The 20847-nt window shown below is 37.8% G+C and overlaps 1 protein-coding gene across 1 annotated transcript in view; it reads left to right on the top strand.

Moving 5' to 3' along the window:
* The window catches only part of TRPC5 (transient receptor potential cation channel subfamily C member 5), a 200280-nt gene extending 179801 nt beyond the window's left edge, over positions 1 to 20479 (top strand). The window contains exons 7-10 of the mRNA XM_001101078.4: positions 6038 to 6241; positions 6970 to 7011; positions 9106 to 9195; positions 11474 to 20479. Coding sequence (XP_001101078.1) covers positions 6038 to 6241; positions 6970 to 7011; positions 9106 to 9195; positions 11474 to 12166 — 1029 coding nt within the window. The 3' untranslated portion in view covers positions 12167 to 20479. The remainder of the gene's footprint in view (positions 1 to 6037; positions 6242 to 6969; positions 7012 to 9105; positions 9196 to 11473) is intronic.
* The last annotated feature ends 368 nt before the right edge of the window (positions 20480 to 20847 follow it).

Genomic DNA, 20847 nt, shown 5'->3' with positions numbered 1-20847 from the left:
ACAGTATTTTATTGAGGACTTTCGCATTGATGTTCATCAGGGATATTGGTCTAAAATTCTCTTTTTTTGTGGTATCTCTGCCAGGCTTTGGTATCAGTATGATGTTGGCTTCATAAAATGAGTTAGGGAGGATTCCATCTTTTTCTATTGATTGGAATAGTTTCAGAAGGAATGGTACCAGCTCCTTTTTATATCTCTGGTAGAATACAGGTGTGAATCCGTCTGATCCCAGAGTTTTTTTGGTTGGTAGGCTATTAATTATTGCCTCAATTTCAGAGCCTGTTATTGGTCTATTCAGAGATTCAACTTCTTCCTGGTTTAGTCTTGGGAAGGTGTATGTGTCCAGGAATTTATCCATTTCTTCTAGATTATCTAGTTTATTTGCATAGAGGTGTATATAGCACTCTCTAATAGTAATTTGCATTTCTGTGGGATCAGTGGTGATATCCCCTTTATCATTTTTTATTGTGTCTATTTAATTCTTCTCTCTTTTCTTCTTTATTAGTCTTGCTAGTGGTCTATCGATTTTGTTGATCTTTTCAAAAAACCAGCTCCTGGATTCATTGATTTTTTTGAAGGGTTTTTTGTGTCTCTATCTCTTTCAGTTCTGCTCTGATCTTAGTTATTTCTTGCCTTCTGCTAGTTTTTGAATTTGTTTGCTCTTGCTTCTCTAGTGCTTTTAATTGTGATGTTAGAGTGTCGATTTTAGATCTTTCCTTCTTTCTCTTGTGGGCATTTGATGCAATAAATTTCCCTCTACACACTGCTTTAAATGTGCACCAGAGATTCTGGTACATTGTGTCTTTGTTCTCATTGGTTTCAAAGAACAACTTTATTTCTGCCTTCATTTGGTTATTTACCCAGTAGTCATTCAGGAGCAAGTTGTTCAGTTTTCATGTAGTTGTGCGGTTTTGAGTGACTTTTGTAATCCTGAGTTCTAATTTGATTGCACTGTGGTCTGAGAGACAGTTTGTTGTGATTTCTGTTCTTTTACATTTGCTGAGGAGTGTTTTACTTCCAATTATGTGATCACTTTTAGAATAAGTGCAATGTGGCTGAGGAGAATGCATATTCTGTTGATCTGGGGTGGAGAGTTCTGTAGATTTCTATTAAGTCTGCTTGTTGCAGAGCTGAGTTCAGGTCCTGGATGTCCTTGTTAACTATCTCGTTGATCTGTGTAATATTGACAGTGGGGTGTTAAAGTCTCCCATTATTATTGTGTGGGAGTCTAAGCCTCTTTGTAGGTCTCTAAGGACTTGCTTTATGAATCTGGGTGCTCCTGTATTGAGTGCATATATATTTAGGATAGCTAGCTCTTCTTGTTGAATTGATCCCTTTACCATTATATAATGGCCTTCTTTGTGTCTTTTTATCTTTGTTGATTTAAAGTCTGTTTTATCAGAGACTAGGATTGCAACCCCTGCATTTTTTTGCTTTCTGTTTGCTTCGTAGATGTTCCTCCATCCCTTTATTTTGAGCCTATGTGCATCTTTGCACGTGAGATGGGTCTCATGAATACAGCACACTCATGGATCTTGACTCTTTATCGAATTTGCCAGTCTGTGTCTTTTAATTGGGGCATTTAGCCTATTTACTTTTAAGGTTAATATTGTTTTGTGTGAATTTGATCCTGTCATTATGATGTTCACTTGTTATTTTGATGCAGTTTCTTTATAGCATCGATGGTCTTTACAATTTGGCATGTTTTTGCAGTGGCTGGTACCAGTTGTTTCTGTCCATGTTTAGTGCTTCCTTCAGGAGCTCTTGTAAGGCAGGCCTAGTGGTTATAAAATCTCTCAGCATTTGCTTGTCTGTAAAGGATTTTATTTCTCCTTCACTTATGAAACTTAGTTTAGCTGGATATGAAATTCTGGGTTGAAAAGTCTCTTCTTTAAGAAAGTTGAATATTGGCCCCCACTGTCTTCTGCCTTCTAGCGTTTCTGCCAAGAAATCCAGTTAGTCTGATGGGCTTCCCTTTGTGGGTAACTCAACCTTTCTCTCTGGCTGCCCTTAAGACTTTTTCCTTCATTTCAACCTTGGTGAATCTGACAATTATGTGTCTAGGGGTTGCTCTTCTCAAGGAGTATCTTTGCGGTGTTCTCTGTATTTCCTGAATTTGAATGTTGGCCTTCCTTTCTAGGCTGGGGAAGTTCTCCTGGATAATATCCTGAAGAGTGTTTTACAACTTGGTTCCACTCTCCCCATCATTTTCGGGTACACCAATCAAACATAGATTTGGTCTTTTCACATAGTCCCACATTTCTTGGAGGCTTTGTTAGTTTCTTTTTACTCTTTTTTCTCTAATCTAGACATCTCACTTTGTTTCATTAATTTGATCCTCAATCTGTGATACCCTTTCCTCCACTTGATCCAATCGGCCACTGAAGCTTGTGCGTGCATCACAAAGTTTTCGTGCTGTGGATTTCAGCTCCACCAGGTCATTTAAGTTCTTCTCTATACTGTTTATTCTAGTTAGCCATTCGTTTAATCTTTTTTCCAGGTTTTTAGCTTCCTTGCAATGGGATCAAACATCCTCCTTTAGCTCAGAGAAGTTTGTTATTACCGACCTTCTGAACCCTACTTCTGTGAACTTGTCAAAGTCATTCTCCATCCAGCTTTGTTCTATTGTTGGTGAGGAGATGCAATCCTTTGGTGGAGAAGAGGCACTCTGATTTTTAGAATTTTCAGCTTTTCTGCTCTGGTTTCTCCCGATCTTTGTGGTTTTATCTATCTTTGGTCTTTGATGTTGGTGACCTACAGATGGGGTTTTGGTATAGATGACCCTTTTGTTGATGTTGATGCTATTCCTATCTGTTAGTTAGTTTTGCTTCTAACAGTCAGGTCCCTCAGCTACAGGTCTGTTGGAGTTTGCTGGAGGTCCACTCCAGACCCTGTTTACCTGTGTGTCACCAGTGGAGTCTACAGAACTGCAAATATTGCAGAATCGTAAATATTGCTGCCTGATCCTTCCTCTGGAAGCTTCATCCCAGAGGGGCAGCCGCCTATATGAGGTGTCTGTCGGCCCCTACTGGGAGGTGTCTCTCAATTAGGCTACATGAGGGTCAGGGGCCCACTTGAGGAGGCAGCCTGTCCGTTCTCAGAACTCAAACGCTGTGCTGGGAGAAACACTGCTCTCTTCAGAGCTATCAGACAGGGACATTTAAGTCTGCAGAAGTTGTCTGCTGCCTTTTGTTCAGTTATGCCCTGCCCACAGAGGTGGAGTCTAGAGGCAGTGGGCCTCATTGAGCTACGGCGGGCTCCACCCAGTTTGAGTTTCCCAGTCACTTTGTTTACCTACTCAAGCCTCATCGATGGCAGACGCCCCTTCCCCAGCCAGGCTGCTGCCTTGCAGATTGATCTCAGACTGCTGCGCTAGCAGTGAGCAAGGCTCCGTGAGCATGGGACCTGCCAAGCTAGGTACAGGAGAGAACCTTCTTGTCTGCCAGTTGCTAAGACCTTGGGAAAAGTGCAGTATTTGGGCGGGATTGCCCTGTTTTTCCAAGCAGTCCTTCAGGGTTTCCCTTAGCTGGGAAAGGGAAATCCCCCAACCCCTTGTGCTTCCCAGGTGAAGTGACGCCCTGCTCTGCTTCAGCTCACCCTCCATGGGCTGCACCCCCTGTCCAACCAGTCCCAAGAGATGAACCAGGTACCTCAGTTGGAAATGCGGAAATCATCCGTCTTCTGTGTCAATTACGCTGGGAGCTGCAGACCAGAACTATTCCTATTTGGCCAACTTGGAATGCCCCACCATAATTATTCTTTATATATTGTGATACAAGTCTCTTATCAAGTAAGTATATGATATTAAATTATTTTCTCACATTGTATGAGTTGTCTTTTCATTTTCTTTATGCTGTCCTTTTATGTAAAAATGTTTTTAATTTTGATTAAGTCAAATTTACCTATTTTCTTTTGTCACTTGGTTTTTGGTGTCATATCTAAGAAATTGTTTTATCCAAGGTCACAAAGATTTACTCCTATGCTTTCCTATTAGAGTTTTATAGTTCTTATGTGCTAAGTATAGGTCTATGATCCATTCTGAGTTGAGTTTTGTACGTTTTATAACGTAGGTGTTTACTCTTTTGAATGTGGATGTCTAGTAGTCCAGCATGCCCAACTGATGTTCAGCAAAGGGGCAAAAGCAGTTCAATGGAGAAATGAGAGTTGTTCCAACAAATAGTGTCAAAGTAATTGTTCACTCATATTTTAAAAGAGAACCTCAACATAAACCTCTTCCCTTATGGAAAAATTAACTCAAAATGGATCATAGAATTAAAGGCATATCTTACGACTATAAAAGTTGTGAAGGAAAACATAGGAGAACATCTTCATGACCTTGGGTTAGCTGAAGAGTTCCTGGACATGACACAAAAAGCACAATCTATAAAAAAATTGATAGTTTTATAAACATGATAATTTTGACTTTCTCAAAAGTAAAAGTTTGCTCCAGTAAAGACATCATTAAGAGAATGAAAAGACAAGATACAGACTGAAAGAAAATACTTGCAAGTCATATATCTAACAAAGGGATTGTATCTAGAATATATATATATATATTCTATATTATATTACGTATATATAATAAAAATGGGCAAAGGATCTGAAAAACACTTCATCGTAGAAGATATACAGATGGTAAATACGCATGTGAAAAGATGCTCAACATCATTAGCCATTTGGGAAATGCAAACTATAACCATAATGAGATCCCACTACATACTTGTTAGAATGACTAAACTTTAAAAACCTGACAAGCACTAAAGAAGATATAGAACAATTAGTGATAATGGAAAACAGTATAGCCACTCTGGAAAACAGTTCGGCATTTTATTATCAACACACCCTTAACACACGATCCAGCAATACCACTCTTAGATATTTAAGTTAGAAAAAATAAATGTATGTTTAGACAAAAACCTGTACATGAATGGTCATAACAGCTTTACTCATAATTGCTAAAAAACTGGAAATAACCCAAATGTTCTTCGGTGGGTAAACAAACAAACCATCGTGCATCCATATAAAAGAAAACTACTCAGCAATGTGATTGAATGGGCTATTGATACATACGAAAATACAGATGAATCTCAAAGGTGTTATGCTGAGTAAAATGAACCAGTCTTAAAAGGTTACCTACTGTATGATTCCATTTATATGACATTTTGGAAAAGGTAAACTATAGGGACAGAAAACAGAGCAGCAGTTGTCAGAGGTTAGAGGTTGGGAGAGTTTTATTACAAAGAGGTAACAATAGGGAACTTTGAAGGGTGATAGAACTGTTGTGTATCCTGATTGTAGTAGTGGTTACATCAGTTGATGCAGCTCTTAAAACTTCTAGAAATGTACACTGATGTGTGTGTGTGTGTTGATTATAATGATTGTTACATGGGTATATATACCTGTCAAAACTCATCAAACACTTTAAATGGTTGAATTTTATTCTATGTAAATCATGCCTCAATAAAGTTGATTTTTCTTTTTTTAAAAAAGAGCCTCCCACCACAATCCCACACCTTAAAAATAACTATTATTGACAGTTTAGTGTGTACTTGTCTAGAACATGTAAGCATGTTAATATAAAAGATTTTTCAGTTGTATAAATAGAATCGTTGTACATAATATATGTTGTGCTCTATATTGCTTTATTCACTTAGAGGGCTTGGACAGATGCATATAGATACATATATATAATGTTTATGGATCTACCATATTTTAGTAGTTGTATTTATACTATTTTGTAGATATAACACCATTTATTTAACCAGTTCTACTGTTGATTATTTAGATTGCTGCCAGTTGTTTTGCTACTATTATCTGTGCTACAGTAAACAACCATGTACATACATGTTTTTGTAAGTATATTGATAAGATATATTTCTAAGAGTAGGGTTACTGGGTGACAGGGTATGTATAATTTGAATTTATATAGCTCTTGACTTATTGCCCTCTATAGAAGCAACTAGAAAGTTTAGAATGAGAAGTGAGTACATCGTGCAGTTTCCCATCCCAAATCCTTGAACTTCGTTATCTTTCATAGGATCATGCTGATATCGAGTGGAAGTTTGCAAGGACAAAGCTCTGGATGAGTTACTTTGATGAAGGTGGCACCTTGCCACCTCCTTTCAACATCATCCCCAGCCCCAAGTCATTTCTATACCTTGGTAACTGGTTCAACAACACCTTCTGCCCCAAAAGAGACCCTGATGGTAGACGGAGAAGGCGCAACTTGAGAAGCTTCACAGTAAGACTTTTAATTTTAAAAAAATAATTTTAAAAAATTGAGATGGAGTCTCACTCTGTCACCCAGGCTGGAGTGCAGTGGCATGGTCTCGGGTCACTGCCAACCTCTGCTGCCTGGGTTCAAGCAATTCTCGTGCCTCAGCTTCCCCAGTAGCTGGGATTACAGGCGTCCACCACCACACCTGGCTAATTTGTTGTTGTTGTTGTTATTTGTTTGTTTGTTTGAGATGGAGTCTCACTCTGTCATCCAGGCTGGAGTGCAGTGGCACCATGTCGGCTCACTGCAACATCCACCTCCCGGGTTCAAGCGATTCTCCTGCTTCAGCCTCCCAAGTAGCTGGGATTACAGACGAGCACCACCATGCCGGGCAAATTTTTGTATTTTTAGTAGAGACAGGGTTTCACTATGTTGGCCAGGCTGGTCTTGAACTCCTGACCTCGTGATCCTCCCGCCTTGGCCTCCCAAAGTGCTGGGATTACAGGCATTAGCCACTGCACCTGACCAAAATTATGAATCTTATTAAACAAAACTGTTTCCTCCTGTCTCTCCTTTGTGACACTCACTGTTTTAAGCATCATAAAATCATTCCAACATATATTTGCTTTGGGGGTTTGTCAGGCAGGAGCTCCCGTATCATTCTCCAGTCCTAATATTTAAAAATATATTCAGATGTTTGGGTGGGTAGGGTGCTAGGACTGCTCATGTAACATCTCTATTTTCAATTATAGGAACGCAATGCTGACAGCCTGATACAAAATCAACATTATCAGGTAAAGCTTCCTCACAGGGATGAAGCACAATAGTTGTTGGTTGGTTCTGTGGAGGAGAAGCAAACTTCACTCTGGCTATGTCTGGACATGATCCCATTTGACTGGGATAGGAGGCTTGGAAAGGCTGTAATTTATCAAGGACTGACGTACCTTCTCCAAGTGGAATCACCTGCTTTATAATCCTGTTCATGGCCCTTATGCATTGCCTCGGCTTGATCAGCAACAACTATGACTTAGAAAGCTGTCTTCATTGAAATTACATAAAATAGAATATGTGGTTGGTCAGTCAGTCAAATATATGAGTACTTACTGTACATAAAATACTACACTAGATACTAGAAAAATCACTATGAACAAAAAAGATGCAATCTTTCTGCCCTTATGAAATTTGTTATCTAGCAGGGATAAAATAACACGTCATTAAAATTACAGTTGACTCTTGAACAACAGAGGATTGAACTGTGTAGATCGACTTACAGGCAGATTTTTTCCACCAAACGCAAATAGAAAATATAGTATTCATGGAATGTAAAACCACATATACAAGAGGGCTGACTTTTTGCATTTGCAGGTTCTGCAGGATGACTGCAGGACTTGAGTATGCATGGATTTTGGTACACGGGGCGGGGGTCCTGGGACCAATCCCCAGAGTATAACAAGGGATGATTGTATTAAAATTAAGTGATTAAAAGGCTAAAAACTGCCATGTAGAAAAAATACATAGGGTAATGGTAATATATAACAGGAGGAAACTAACCTCAATGAAGTAAAAGCTTATCTGAATGTCAGGAACTTAGATCTTGATAAATTACAACATGACTTTAATCAAAGAAATAGAGAAGCACTTCTGTATTTTGTTAAAAAAAAAAAAAGTAATAAACCTAATAAACATTAGGGCACTCTTCCCACCAGCTAGAAAACAGCCAAGCATACAAATATTACCAACATCTCTTGAGAATAATCCTTGCAAATCACAAATAAGAGACAACCATCTCTCACCATCCTGATCAAAAGAAAACCAAAGTAGAAAAATGTTCTACAGCGTTTGAAGGAAATGCATCCTTATTCTATAGGTCACTTCTCCTAACTTTGTTCCCCTTAGACCATAACTAACAAAGAGAAGCAGAAAGTACGGTATTTTGTATGTAAACCTCCTCTCCCTACTCCCGCCTTCAAATGTTATTCCTTTTATAATAACAAACCTTAAATAAGATTCATTGTCTTCATGTTCTGCTTCATAGCCCTCAACGATAACAAAAAAAAAAAAATGATTCCTGCACATCTCAGTGAGTTCCTCAAGTACACATAGTAGAAGCAGCAATACCATTGGCCTTAAAATCAGACTGAAGTAGAATGAAAGTCTAATCTTGACACTTACTAGTTGTGTAACATTGGATGAGTCAGCCTATTGAGGCTTGACTTCCTCATCTGTAACATGGGGATAGTAATAAAACTTAACTTACAGAGTTGTGAAAATTGAGTGATGAGTATGTATAATATGTATTATGTGCATGTGTTGCCTGACACATTGCAATAAGCGGTAGCTATCATCATCACCATCACTAATACAAACTGTACTGACCACGTGCAGACTACTCCCCTGGGAGCTAAGTGAAAAGAGGACATTCCTGTATAGGAGAAGTGTAGGTTGACTATGAGAAAAATATCTTCACTATGTAATTAGTGGACATTAAAATCAGCAGACTTAGTGACTCTGAAGAAAATTCTCTCAATTTTATAAAAGGAGAATAAAACTCTCATTTTACTAGGAGTGTTAACGTGCAATCCATCCTAAAGGAAAATAATATTAACTATATGACCATGCAAGAATTATTCCACTGGAAATACATGTTTACCTTATGCTCGGGTAAAAAATTTTCCTTTAGGGTGAATTTGATTCTGACACTAAATTCAGAGACACAATAGTTGTTTAGCCAATGGACTTAACTCATTTTTTATAGTAAAAGGCTGGATCCTATGAGGATTTTCCACTGGAAAGGAGGTCTAAGCATGTTTTATTTCCTATGTAAGTTTCTTATTGTACTGAGAGCCTGAGAAGGAGATTGAATGCCTCTTCATGTTTTGTAATTCCAGGAAGTTATCAGGAATTTAGTCAAAAGATATGTGGCTGCTATGATAAGAAATTCCAAAACAAATGAGGGGCTAACAGAAGAAAATTTTAAGGTAATTTAATCATGAAGTGGTTTCTCATTTTACATATCATAAGCATCATTTAATCTTCACAGTGTGTGAGGTTTCTGGTGATGGAATTTCATCTGCTTACGATATAGCAAACCCAGTTATAATGCTTATTCTCTTAGAATTGTCTCTCATCCAGTAGACCGAGAGATTTTACCAATGTATGTCACACCACAATCAGTGTCCTGAAAGAAGGAAATCTGCTGTATGCGTTCTTTTAATATTCTGAGTGTTTCTCAGTGTGGAAATTGAATGCTTTAAATGATGTGGCAAGGATGCATGGTGGTGAGGGACAAGATAGCAAAGGGAAGATGCCTGGAGACTTAAAGATCTTCTTTACTTAAAAGATATAAAATCAAAAAATCTGTTATTGAAAACCAAACACTGCATGTTCTCACTGATAGGTGGGAACTGAACAATGAGATCACTTGAACTTGGGAAGGGGAACATCACACACCGGGGCCTATTATGGGAAGGAGGGAGGGGGGAGGGATTGCATTGGGAGTTATACCTGATGTAAATGATGAGTTGATGGGTGCTGACGAGTTGATGGGTGCAGCACACCAACATGGCACAAGTGTACATATGTAACAAACCTGCACGTTGTGCACATGTACCCTAGAACTTAAAGTATAATTTTAAAAAATAATAATAAATCTGTTATTAAATATAAGGTCTTAAGAAACTCTACCATTAAACATTAAAATTCTACTAGTGGCATTAGCCTAAAACAACCGTTTTCAACCAGGGGTAATTTTGTCCCCAAAACCACATTTGGCAATGTCTGGAGATACTTTTGGTTGTCACACTGGTATCCAGACAGTAAAGACAAGGTTGCTACTGAGCATCCTACAATAAATAGTACAGCCTCCCACAACAAGAAGTATCCAGCCCAACATGTCAATAGTGCCAAGACTGAGAAATCCTATCCTAGAACACATCTATATATATTTTTCTTTTTTAAAATTTTTATTATACTTTAAGTTCTGGGATACATGTGCAGAACGTGCAAGTTTGTTACATAGGTATACACGTGCCATGGTGGTTTGCTGCACCCATCAAACCATCATCTACATTAGGTATTTCTCCTAATGCTATTCCTCCCCTAACCCCCACCCCCCGACAGGCCCCTGTGTGTGATGTTCCCCTCCCTGTGTCCATGAACGTCTATATTTTCTAAGGCACACAGGAAGGCCATTATTCTAATTCATAGACATAATTCATCTACCGAGGGTCTGCTATGTTCCAAGCACTCTTCTACGTGCTCTGGTACAGTGGTGAGCAAGATCTAACCAGCTCCTACTCTCAAGGAGTGACAAACAATAATAAAGGGTGATGAACAATTGTATATTCTGACAGGTTAAACACAGGCCACTGTGGAAACACAGAGAGGAGGGACTCTCAACTGGGACTTGGGGAGTCAAGACAGACTTTCCAATGGAAGTGATGCTTAAGCTGAGGCTTGAAAGCAAAGCCAGCCAGATAAAGGGGAGCTGGGGAGAAGAGTGTTCTAGACAGAGAGAACAGCACAGGCAAAGGCCCAGAGGCAAGGGAGAATATGTCCATACAGGTGGACAGCAGAGAGCCTAGGAAAAGAGTAGAAAGATGAGACTGGAAAAAGCACAGGTACTAGGCCTTGAAAAACTTTGTAGTCCATGGTATGGCATTTCTATTTTTTCCTAAAGTTAGTGACAAGTTAGTAACAAGTTTTGAGCAGGGGAAGTACATGAATAAATTTCAGCTTGGCTTTTAAAGAACAGTCTAGTATGTAAGCATTCAGTTGGAGATAGAAGACATTTCATAAAGGTTTGAACAGGGCCCCCTGTCTCAAAACAGCAGTCTCATCACCTGACATTCCACTTCTCTAGTTTCACTCGTTAGAGTCTTAAAAGCTTTTTCCTCTTCAGTAGTCCTTTTATATGCAGACACCTGTGAGAGCCAGTGTCCTAATCTAATACCTTGTTAGTTAATACTTGAGCAGGAGTTAGTCCTTATGAAAGCGCCTCAACAGACTAATCCCTACTAAAGTGTTAGCTAATCCTGAATCAACTTTACCCATTGTACAATTTTGCCAGTGGCCAGCCCTGCCCACGGAATTATTAATATGTTTTTCTTGTGTTTGAATAATGGCAGATTTTTCTGGTGTTTTATTTTGTGATTTACTACTAGGCAAAAACCTGGAACATTCCAAAGGTATCTAATGTGCCTACTTTGAAATAAAGACCAAGTTTCTTGACATAATATGTCTCCTCTCTTTTCCTAGGAATTAAAGCAAGACATCTCCAGCTTTCGGTATGAAGTGCTTGACCTCTTGGGAAATAGAAAACACCCAAGGAGAAGCTTTTCCACTAGCAGCACTGAACTCTCTCAGAGAGATGATACTAATGATGGCAGTGGTGGGGCTCGAGCCAAATCCAAGAGTGTCTCTTTTAATTTAGGCTGCAAGAAAAAGGCTTGCCATGGGCCACCTCTCATCAGAACCATGCCAAGGTCCAGTGGTGCCCAAGGAAAGTCAAAAGCTGAGTCATCAAGCAAACGCTCCTTCATGGGTCCTTCTCTCAAGAAACTGGGTCTCCTGTTCTCCAAATTTAATGGTCATATGTCTGAACCCAGTTCAGAGCCAATGTACACAATTTCTGATGGAATTGTTCAGCAGCACTGTATGTGGCAGGACATCAGATATTCTCAGATGGAGAAAGGGAAAGCAGAGGCCTGTTCTCAAAGTGAAATTAACCTCAGTGAGGTAGAATTAGGTGAAGTCCAGGGCGCTGCTCAGAGCAGTGAATGCCCTCTAGCCTGTTCCAGCTCTCTTCACTGTGCATCCAGCATCTGCTCCTCAAATTCTAAACTTTTAGACTCCTCAGAGGATGTATTTGAAACTTGGGGAGAGGCTTGTGACTTGCTCATGCACAAATGGGGTGATGGACAGGAAGAACAAGTTACAACTCGCCTCTAAGTCAAGCCCTAATCATCTGTTTTGGAACTCAACAGAAATTTGTAATTTCCTTGCTCTCAGAGGTGACACAGAATATGATTCCCTCACTGCCCCTGCCCCCAAGAAAGGAGAGTGAAACTCCTATTATTTGCATCATCTTTTATAGCCACATTCTCCATTTTTGTTCTTGTTTTATTATTACTTTCATTATTATTTGCCTTTTTAATACCTGTACACACTAAGTCCATCTTACAACCAACTGAAGGGGTGTTGCACCTAATCAGCAGAGGTGCAGTTGGGTGCTTAACCCTTTTGCTTTGCTTTTCTCACCCATGCTTCCTTGAAGCCCCAGGTGCCACTTTGCTACTCTTGCTGCTACACAGATTCCTGACCATCCTCAGGATCTCATGCCATCTTCCCACAGAGCTGAGGGATGTGGTCAGCAGTCCCCACCAGCTATCAGATAAGGCAAACTACCCTGCCCATCTTTGTTGCCATTCAGTGCTACACGCTGCCCATGCTGGGTCAATGAACAGCATCAAAGGGAGGCTGAAGAGATTCCAAAGAATTGTCAGCTTGTGGTTTCTAGGTATAAGTGGCTTGTTTCGTTCTTAAATACTACAACTTCTTATTGTGAGGGCTGTTGAATTTTCTTGTTTCTTAAAGATGTGTTAGTTTCCTAATGTGTGCCAATGAAATATTTACCCCATAGTATATGTCATATCTAATAAGTTAGGTGAATTATTTTTCTGTGTTTGTGTTTCAGTCAACTTACTACATTTTAAAATTTGATAGTATCAAAATTAGTATTTAGAATTTGTGCTGTTTTTTAAAAACGTCTACTACACTCTAACCAATAGTCACCACATCTCATACATTGGCAAGATAAATAGTTGTCATATTTGTTGGGTCCTACTCTACTGTTGATAGTTTTAATTATCATAGCTATCAAAGAATTTCTAAGATAAAAGCCTGAATTTGAAATATTTTTATCAGAAAAAAATGGCATATTGCTGAAGTGTCAAAATATGAGAAAAGAGCATCTTCATTTTAATTAATTGCTTTATAAAAATGGCAATTCTAGGTATAGATAACCTAATTCAGGTTGCAGTTTTAATATTCATTGGGGCAGTGGAATTGCATGTGTAAATTATGTTAGATATATAACATAACAACCCTAGTGGATTCATGGAATTATAAACGTGATCCAAATTCTACTGTCTTCCAAGGAAGCCACATTTATACATCCAAACAAGTTCTTTTCCACAGCTTAAAAGTACCTCATCAGAATACAGTAGTTCAAGTTAAAAAATAAAGTCCATAATGCATCTGGTCATCATTTTAGACCTAATAACCACTGAGAACCTGCTGAGCAAGGACGGTTTTTACCAACGTTAGCACAAAGGTTCCCTCAATTTAGACTCTAACATATGACCTGAAACAACTCTAGGTCTGAGTCCTAGAGATTATATTAATAGTGTGTAGCCCAGAAAAGTAAAATAGTTAGGTGTCACCCTGGTTTTTTTAAATGTCCAATAGGAATCCATTTAGATTAATATATGTAAACATACAAGTGAGAGAAATGAGGAATTTTCACTCTGCAAATATGCCTCCAAAGTAGCTTTTGATAGTGTGGTTTCTGTTATTTGAATGGATTCCCATCTCTGTCTCTAGCCTGGAGAAGAGCAAAATGGAGGGGGAGGGGCCAGAAATAGGAGGAGGTTTTGAAGAATAAAGCCTCAGATCCAGGGAAAAGTGATCAAGTGAAAACGCTGCGTCAAGACCCATTTGGCAAGAGGTTGTCCGAAAATAATTCCTTGATCATATCTGAAGTGGTTATTTCCTCAAATCAATTTCTGCCCTGCTTCACTGAGACTATCATAAATGGCCTTGACATTTAATAACAGGTTACTTTCCAGAAAGGTTTCTAAACTTACAGATTCAGCTTTCCAAATTGTCAAATTCACTTTGAATAATAATAGAACCTGGGCTACATTCCTAACTCATATTAACAGCACCAAAATAGCATATAACCCCATTTTATAAAAAGAAAAACATGTTTTTCTCAGAAATGTATATCACTTCTGAAAACTTACGTATAAGTGTTCTAGCAGTGACCTTATCAACTTGTCAGAAAACAGGCTAGCCAGACATGGAACTGTATTCCAAAAGTCTTCTGTCACTTATGTTCTAAAGAGATAATATGTGTAAATCAATCTCTACTATTGAAAGAACCAGTGTCATATGTCACAGGAGTACATTCCTTTTCAGATCTTCTCAGGGTTATCGTTGTGACTTGGGCTTAGGACTTCACTACCTATAGTGAAGCCTCATTTAGGATGGGGGTTAAAGCTAAACAGCTATTGCCCTAACTTCCATGTTGGTGACACCAACATTTTTATTAACTCTTATTCAGTACAAAGTAGGAAAGGAAAAATATTCTGTTCACTTCCTTATTCTCTTGATCAAGTATCATAAAAGGTATTTCAAGTGAAAATGCTTAGGTGTATCTTCTGACCCCAGAGGAGTTATAAGCCAACTTGAGAGTACATTTATAAACACAAAAAGTTAAGAACTAAAAGAGAACTTTATAAAGGATCTACTCTATTCCAACCTCATATTCTACAAGTAGAAAATAAAGAGGCCCAGAGAAGGACAATGACTTGTTTAAGGTCACAGAGCTGGTCAATAAACTCAAGCCTTCTAGATTATAGAAGACATTTATTAGTAAGCATATATGTCATATATATATGTGAACATGAAGTGGCCACTACAGACACCCTTTTGTTCATTTGCCAAAAATGCTGCGAACTCCAAAAACTTCAGACTTACATTTTTAAATGTAAAGTTAAAAATGTACTGCAAAGTCAAACACAAATAATACAAAAGTCATTTACTACTTATCTAAAATATCCATATCATGGTCCACCTACATTACAGTTGGCTTATCACTTCCAGACACCTTGGATTCATTTATTTGATCTCATAAAGTCACCCTAATAATAAAGGTAAAAATTACAAAGAAAATATTTGAATTCTATTAGAAAGTGACCATTATTGAAGTATCTCCACTTCCAGCTTTAAGTCCAGTGAAATGCAAAGACAGAGGAAAGATTCTAAATTTAAAATCATTTTTGGAAAATGCCAAACTTAACAGGGATATAAATGCTTCAAGTTATGCTTCTGTCTACTTACATGGAGATATTAAAAAATTCCCTGTTCCGCCTCCATCATTTTTCATTCCACCGTGACCTAACTTAGGCTATTTCAGCTAAGTCATAAATACCTGTCTGCAATTTGATTAGATAATTTTTAAAACACGAACACCTCCACTTTTCAAATGACTTAATACCTTTTCCAAAAACAACTTTATAGTTCTTATGGCAGTGCAAACCTCCTCTGAAAACTTCAGTGGGAACTTTAGAGATAATAATGAGGCCATACCTTAGCCTGAAAATACAAATAACCATTGACATTCACGTTGCATCGTGGGTGAAACTCGAGTGGTGTTTTGCCTAATAGTTTTAGTGCTCCAGACCTTGGTTTGTTAAATCATCAGGTAAAAAGTACTTGAAGATAGGCAGCAAATCCTTTGTTTAAAAGTACCTAAGAAAAAATGAGGCTGGGCATGGTGGCCCACTCCTGTAATCCTAGCACCTTGGGAGGCCAAAGTGGGCGGTTCACTTGAGTCCAGGAGTTCGAGATCAGCCTGGCCAACATGGTGAAACCCGTCTCTACTAAAAATACAAACATTAGCTGGGCATGGTGGTACACGCCTGTAGTCCCAGCTACTTGAGAGGCTGAGGCATGAGAATCACTTGAACCTGGGAGGGGGAGGTTGCAGTGAGCTGAGATGACACCACTGCACTCAAGCCTGGGTGGCAGAGCGAGACTGTCTCAAAAATAAATAAAGGTACCTAAGAAAAAAATAGTATATTTTCTTGATAATCAAGTTTTCAAAAGATTGCTCATATAGACATAGTAAATGCAAATTGATTCAAGTGTTCAGATCATTTAAATAACCTCTTCATACCTACTTCACAGCTCTCCCTACCTTCAACCCCTGCAGCTTTGCCTCAAAACTATGGATATTTTAGATTGTTTCTTTGGCTTACTTTATCTAGATAATTGCTCCAAATATCCACCTTGCTGGTGTAGAACTCCACAGTGGGATCTGAGTACCCCAAATGAATGTGAGCTTTACTTTAGCACAGAGAAACATTGTTACCATTATATTTCCAATGAACCTTCCTGTTGTAACTTTTTTCCAACAGATGTGGGTTTTGGCTTGCTTTGCCTTTTGAGGGATGTCTGTAAAAGTGAGAACGTGTTTATGTATATACATACACACACATAACAAAACTTAATAGCATTTGATTGTTCTGCCCTTGGCCCTTTATCCCTTTAGGTAATTACTAGATCATTTTGAAGAGAGGGAAGCAAGAATAACTTTTCAATGGAGACATTTCCTGAGCTGTGAGGAATTGCCAAAATGAACTGCCATGACAGCATCTTCCGTAGCACTTTTATATTGAGAGCTATCAAAATTTGAGGTGTCTGGTTTTGTTAAAAAGAAAAAAAGCATTTAGGTCAGAATAACTTACCTGGAAGATTCAAATATACACATTTTTGGCAAAATAAAGTAAGTCTGCATACTTCAGATTTACTGTATACCTGAGATTTGATGCATACTTGAGGTGTTAATATTCATTCATATGCTGGCACATGGCCTAGGATTTTCATCTATTGTGTGGTGATCCAGAGGAGGTGTTAGTGGGTGCCTTGTGAGAGCTTTACTTTTAGAAAATGTAATGTTTAAGAAACAGAGTTAACTGCTGGAATGATAGAGGCAGCAAGCCAGTGTGCTCTAGCATCTTTAGGCTATTTGTGTTATCCCCAACTTGAGTGGACTTGTATCTTGCACTTGATTATTGGATCTGTGTTCATTCTTTTTCTAAAGCTATACCATCAATGTTTGTGGTACCTGAGAGACATATACATATTAAGAATTATAATATTTAAATATAAAACTAAGTGGAATGCCCTTATGCCAAAAAGCTAGTTTTCTTATCTGATGTGAAAAGTTGTGAAAGCTCTAGAGGCTTCCTGTTACTACACAAATAAATGGCAAACAATTTCTGTAGGAACATAAACAGCCCACAACTTTTGATCATTGAAATCAACTGTTATACATCCATCAAAGTAGCATGTATCTGTCCTACCCTCTTCCCCCTCAAAGAACTTTCTTTATAACTCCAGTGACTTGATAGAACCAAAAAAGACTAACTGAAGTAGGTTAGAATGGCTTGCAATGTGAAGGTCATTTTCACAATTTTTCAGCATATTTGCCCTTTGACTTTAGCAGGTTTGGGGGCAACCTAACATCCCAGGAGCTTACATACGTACACACAAAAGGCACTGTCCTCAATGGCACTTGAACGAATATGTGGCAGTGTGCCTTTTATTTAAACCTAAGGCAGCCAACCATTTGAAAGTACAATTAAGCTGGGATTGGCCATTTTATATTGTTTCCCCAAAGTTCAATATATCCCCAAAATACTCATTGCCACCAATTGCCTTCCAACCTAGGAACCGTCTTGACAGTTATCCAGTCTTACACAACTCTTAAAGCTGATCCTTGGAAGGAAGAAAGGAGGCTTTGGATTTTTGCTGGGATTGGGAAACTTAGATGGTGATAATGTAGTAAACAGACGGTTGGAAAAGCCTTTGAAGTAAGGACGAATGAGGATATGCACTTTAAAACATGGGGCTAAACGACCAAATTGTCAATTTTTTGGATGACCAAATTGAGATGAATCACCTGAATAAAAAATGTAATTTAAAATGGTTACTTAAAACATTAACATCACCATTTCTCCTTTAATTAAATTCAAAAACTGCAACAATATATGAAAGCAGAACTACCTGTAAATCATTCTTCAAATTTTGGGTCATATTTGGGTTAAATTTCAGGTGTTAACAAGTTCTCAACCTTGGGATCACTGTAAATATAAGTGCAACACACCACACCCATAGTGAAATACCACAGATGGGCTTTTATAAATATGTACATTTTAGCCAATTGGAAAGATCACTTTCTTCAAATTTTATCTAAGAAATAAAGTGGGTTTGTCAAAGCAACATGAAAAAGAAATGAAAGCTAAAATTAAGGAAGGGTACTATGGCAAAAAGTCAAATTATATATCTGCTGTCATCTTTTAGCCTCATAATTTGGAATAAATATAAAATAGGATTATAATGACTGATATTTTCATAAACATACCAGAATTTATGCACCCAAATGAATGTGGTCCTTTAAAGTAGTCACCTTAAAAAGCCATACCCATATTCTAATGATGCTGCCATTACTCAACCCACTTTGGACTTGTGCTTTTGAAATGACTTTCAAAGTCCACAGTACAATCTCTGAATATCCTCAATGATAGAAAATCAGGATCCTATAAGATTAAATTTTTAGGAATTTAGAAATTGCCAAAAGTAATTTTAGATCCACACTTGGTAAAACATGCGGTGGTCAAGATGAGTACCACTTTCTCTGGTTAAAAACAAACAAAAAAACAAAAAAAAATTTTCAAGTGCTATTACACAATAGGCACTTTGATAGGCACAATTATAAAATAATGAGACTGTCTCTTGTGGGATTTGTAAGGGATCTGGAACTGCTCTTGGGAATCTAGTTTTTTCCCCTAATTAACTTTATTGAGGAATGATTTATGTACAATTACCTGCATCCATTTAAAGTATACAAATTGGTGAGTTTTCAGAGTTGTATATACCCCTGGAAACACCAGCCAAAATCAATTTATAGAATATCTCCGTCACCCCCTCAAGAATCCTTGTTCCCCTTTGTATCCTGGAATCTAGTTTCAATTATGCTTGGAGCAGTGGCAGCCTTACATGAATAAGCACATAGCCTCCTGAAGAGAACACCTTAAAGAGCAATATATTTAGATAGAGAAGCTTCACTGATTTGGGAACCATAATGATTAACCCTTGAAACATTTGTGTTTAAATAGTAAAATGCATTGAGTTCCAATGGCTTATTCTGTAAACTCAGAATTGACTCCTCAAACTTATTTGATCCTTAAGAAATGACATTGTATAGCACGGAGGCTCTGATGACTAGGCTGTTATCAGGGAGGGGGGTGGTAAAGAAAAACCACTAACCTCCATAGAGAACAGAAGGGAGGATTTTGGACTCATAAGAACCCATGGTGGCAGAAGCAATGGAAAGAGACTCTAATGGGAAGATGGCAGCCAGCTAGCTGAATATGTTCAGGTCATTTGAAAGTCACATATTCAGATTAGGTATTTCCTGTATAAGATCTAGTCATAGTATTTAAAGTATAGCCTCATCATGTTGTGGTCACACCTTGCAGGACCTCCTTGTAAAACATATTAAGCAATCAGTTTAAATATCCAAAGCAAAGTAACCTGTAGTCCAATAATCAGTGATAACTGTGCTTATCGTACTTGGGCAGGAGACGCAGACAGAATTCTCAAGTGTCTTAACAGGATAATTGGGACCAATGGCACCAAAATGAATTATTATGTGAGCACAAGAAGAGTCCTCTAAACCCAAAGGGTTACACATTAGTCTGTGGTTTAGTATAAAAGGAAATTCAATTCGATAAATTAACTTTAAAATTAACTGTTCAAATTATTACCTTAAAGTAAAAGTAAAGCTTTATCTTATCTCAACAGTAAAGACACGGACTTTCCCCAGGATACTTCAGATAAGGATAAACACATCCTTCTCAAGCAAATACATATTAGTTTGTTTCTTATAACATAAGAATGCACACCAGAGGTACTCTTCAACAGAAGAATAAACTCTTCACAGGATTTAATTTATTCCACATTTCTAAAAAATGGGGTTGAAATTAGGGATGGGAGTTTCTTTCTACTCAAAACAATGAATGCAGTCTGCAGCAACAAGCTAATATTTGGTAGCAGGAAGGAGAATACTAGAAAATATGGGCTATGTGTAATTCATCTTCTAAACCTAGTTGGCAGCCCCAACCACATATCACCATAGAGAAAGTGTGTCAAATTTCAGTTTAAAATGATACACCTCTAGCATAATCATGAAAAGGGAAAATTCCAAACGTGTCTGTGTAAATGGCATTGGCTTTGAAGAGTATTTTAAAAGTGGAAATCTCTTTGAATAACTATCACTTTTATTTAAACACTTTCTGTAAGTGCATAGTGTCAATCTTAATGTATTAAAAAGAATCTGGTACAATAAAATAATTTTCTGTATTTTTAGCTTCAGTATCAATAAAATAAAGTATTTACTTTTTTTCCCTTAAATGTGTGACAACTCAGATTTAAGGTGTTATGTTCCTCCCTTTTTCAGTGTAATCATTTGTAGCCACCTATTATTAACATTTATGAACAACAGATTTCACAATGTAATTTGCCTAGCAGAAACACTAACGGGAGACCTCCACAGTCTAATATATTTTGAAAAGTATATGAGAATAAATATTCTGATTTTTGTATCTTCCATTAAACAAAGCTGACTAGTAATTAAGAATTCAATAATAATTTATAAGAACTATGGGCTGAAGTAAAGAGACCAATACAGCTTTAAAGCTATAGCTTACAACATCGAAAAACCTTAGAGGCCCGATCCCGGAAATTAATTATTCTTCACTGAGTACTTAAAGTATGATACA

Source organism: Macaca mulatta, chromosome X (assembly GCF_049350105.2).
Source record: "Macaca mulatta isolate MMU2019108-1 chromosome X, T2T-MMU8v2.0, whole genome shotgun sequence".
NCBI classification, from domain to species: domain Eukaryota; kingdom Metazoa; phylum Chordata; class Mammalia; order Primates; family Cercopithecidae; genus Macaca; species Macaca mulatta.
Note: the sequence above shows the minus strand (reverse complement) of the source record. Positions and strands in the feature narration are given on the sequence as shown.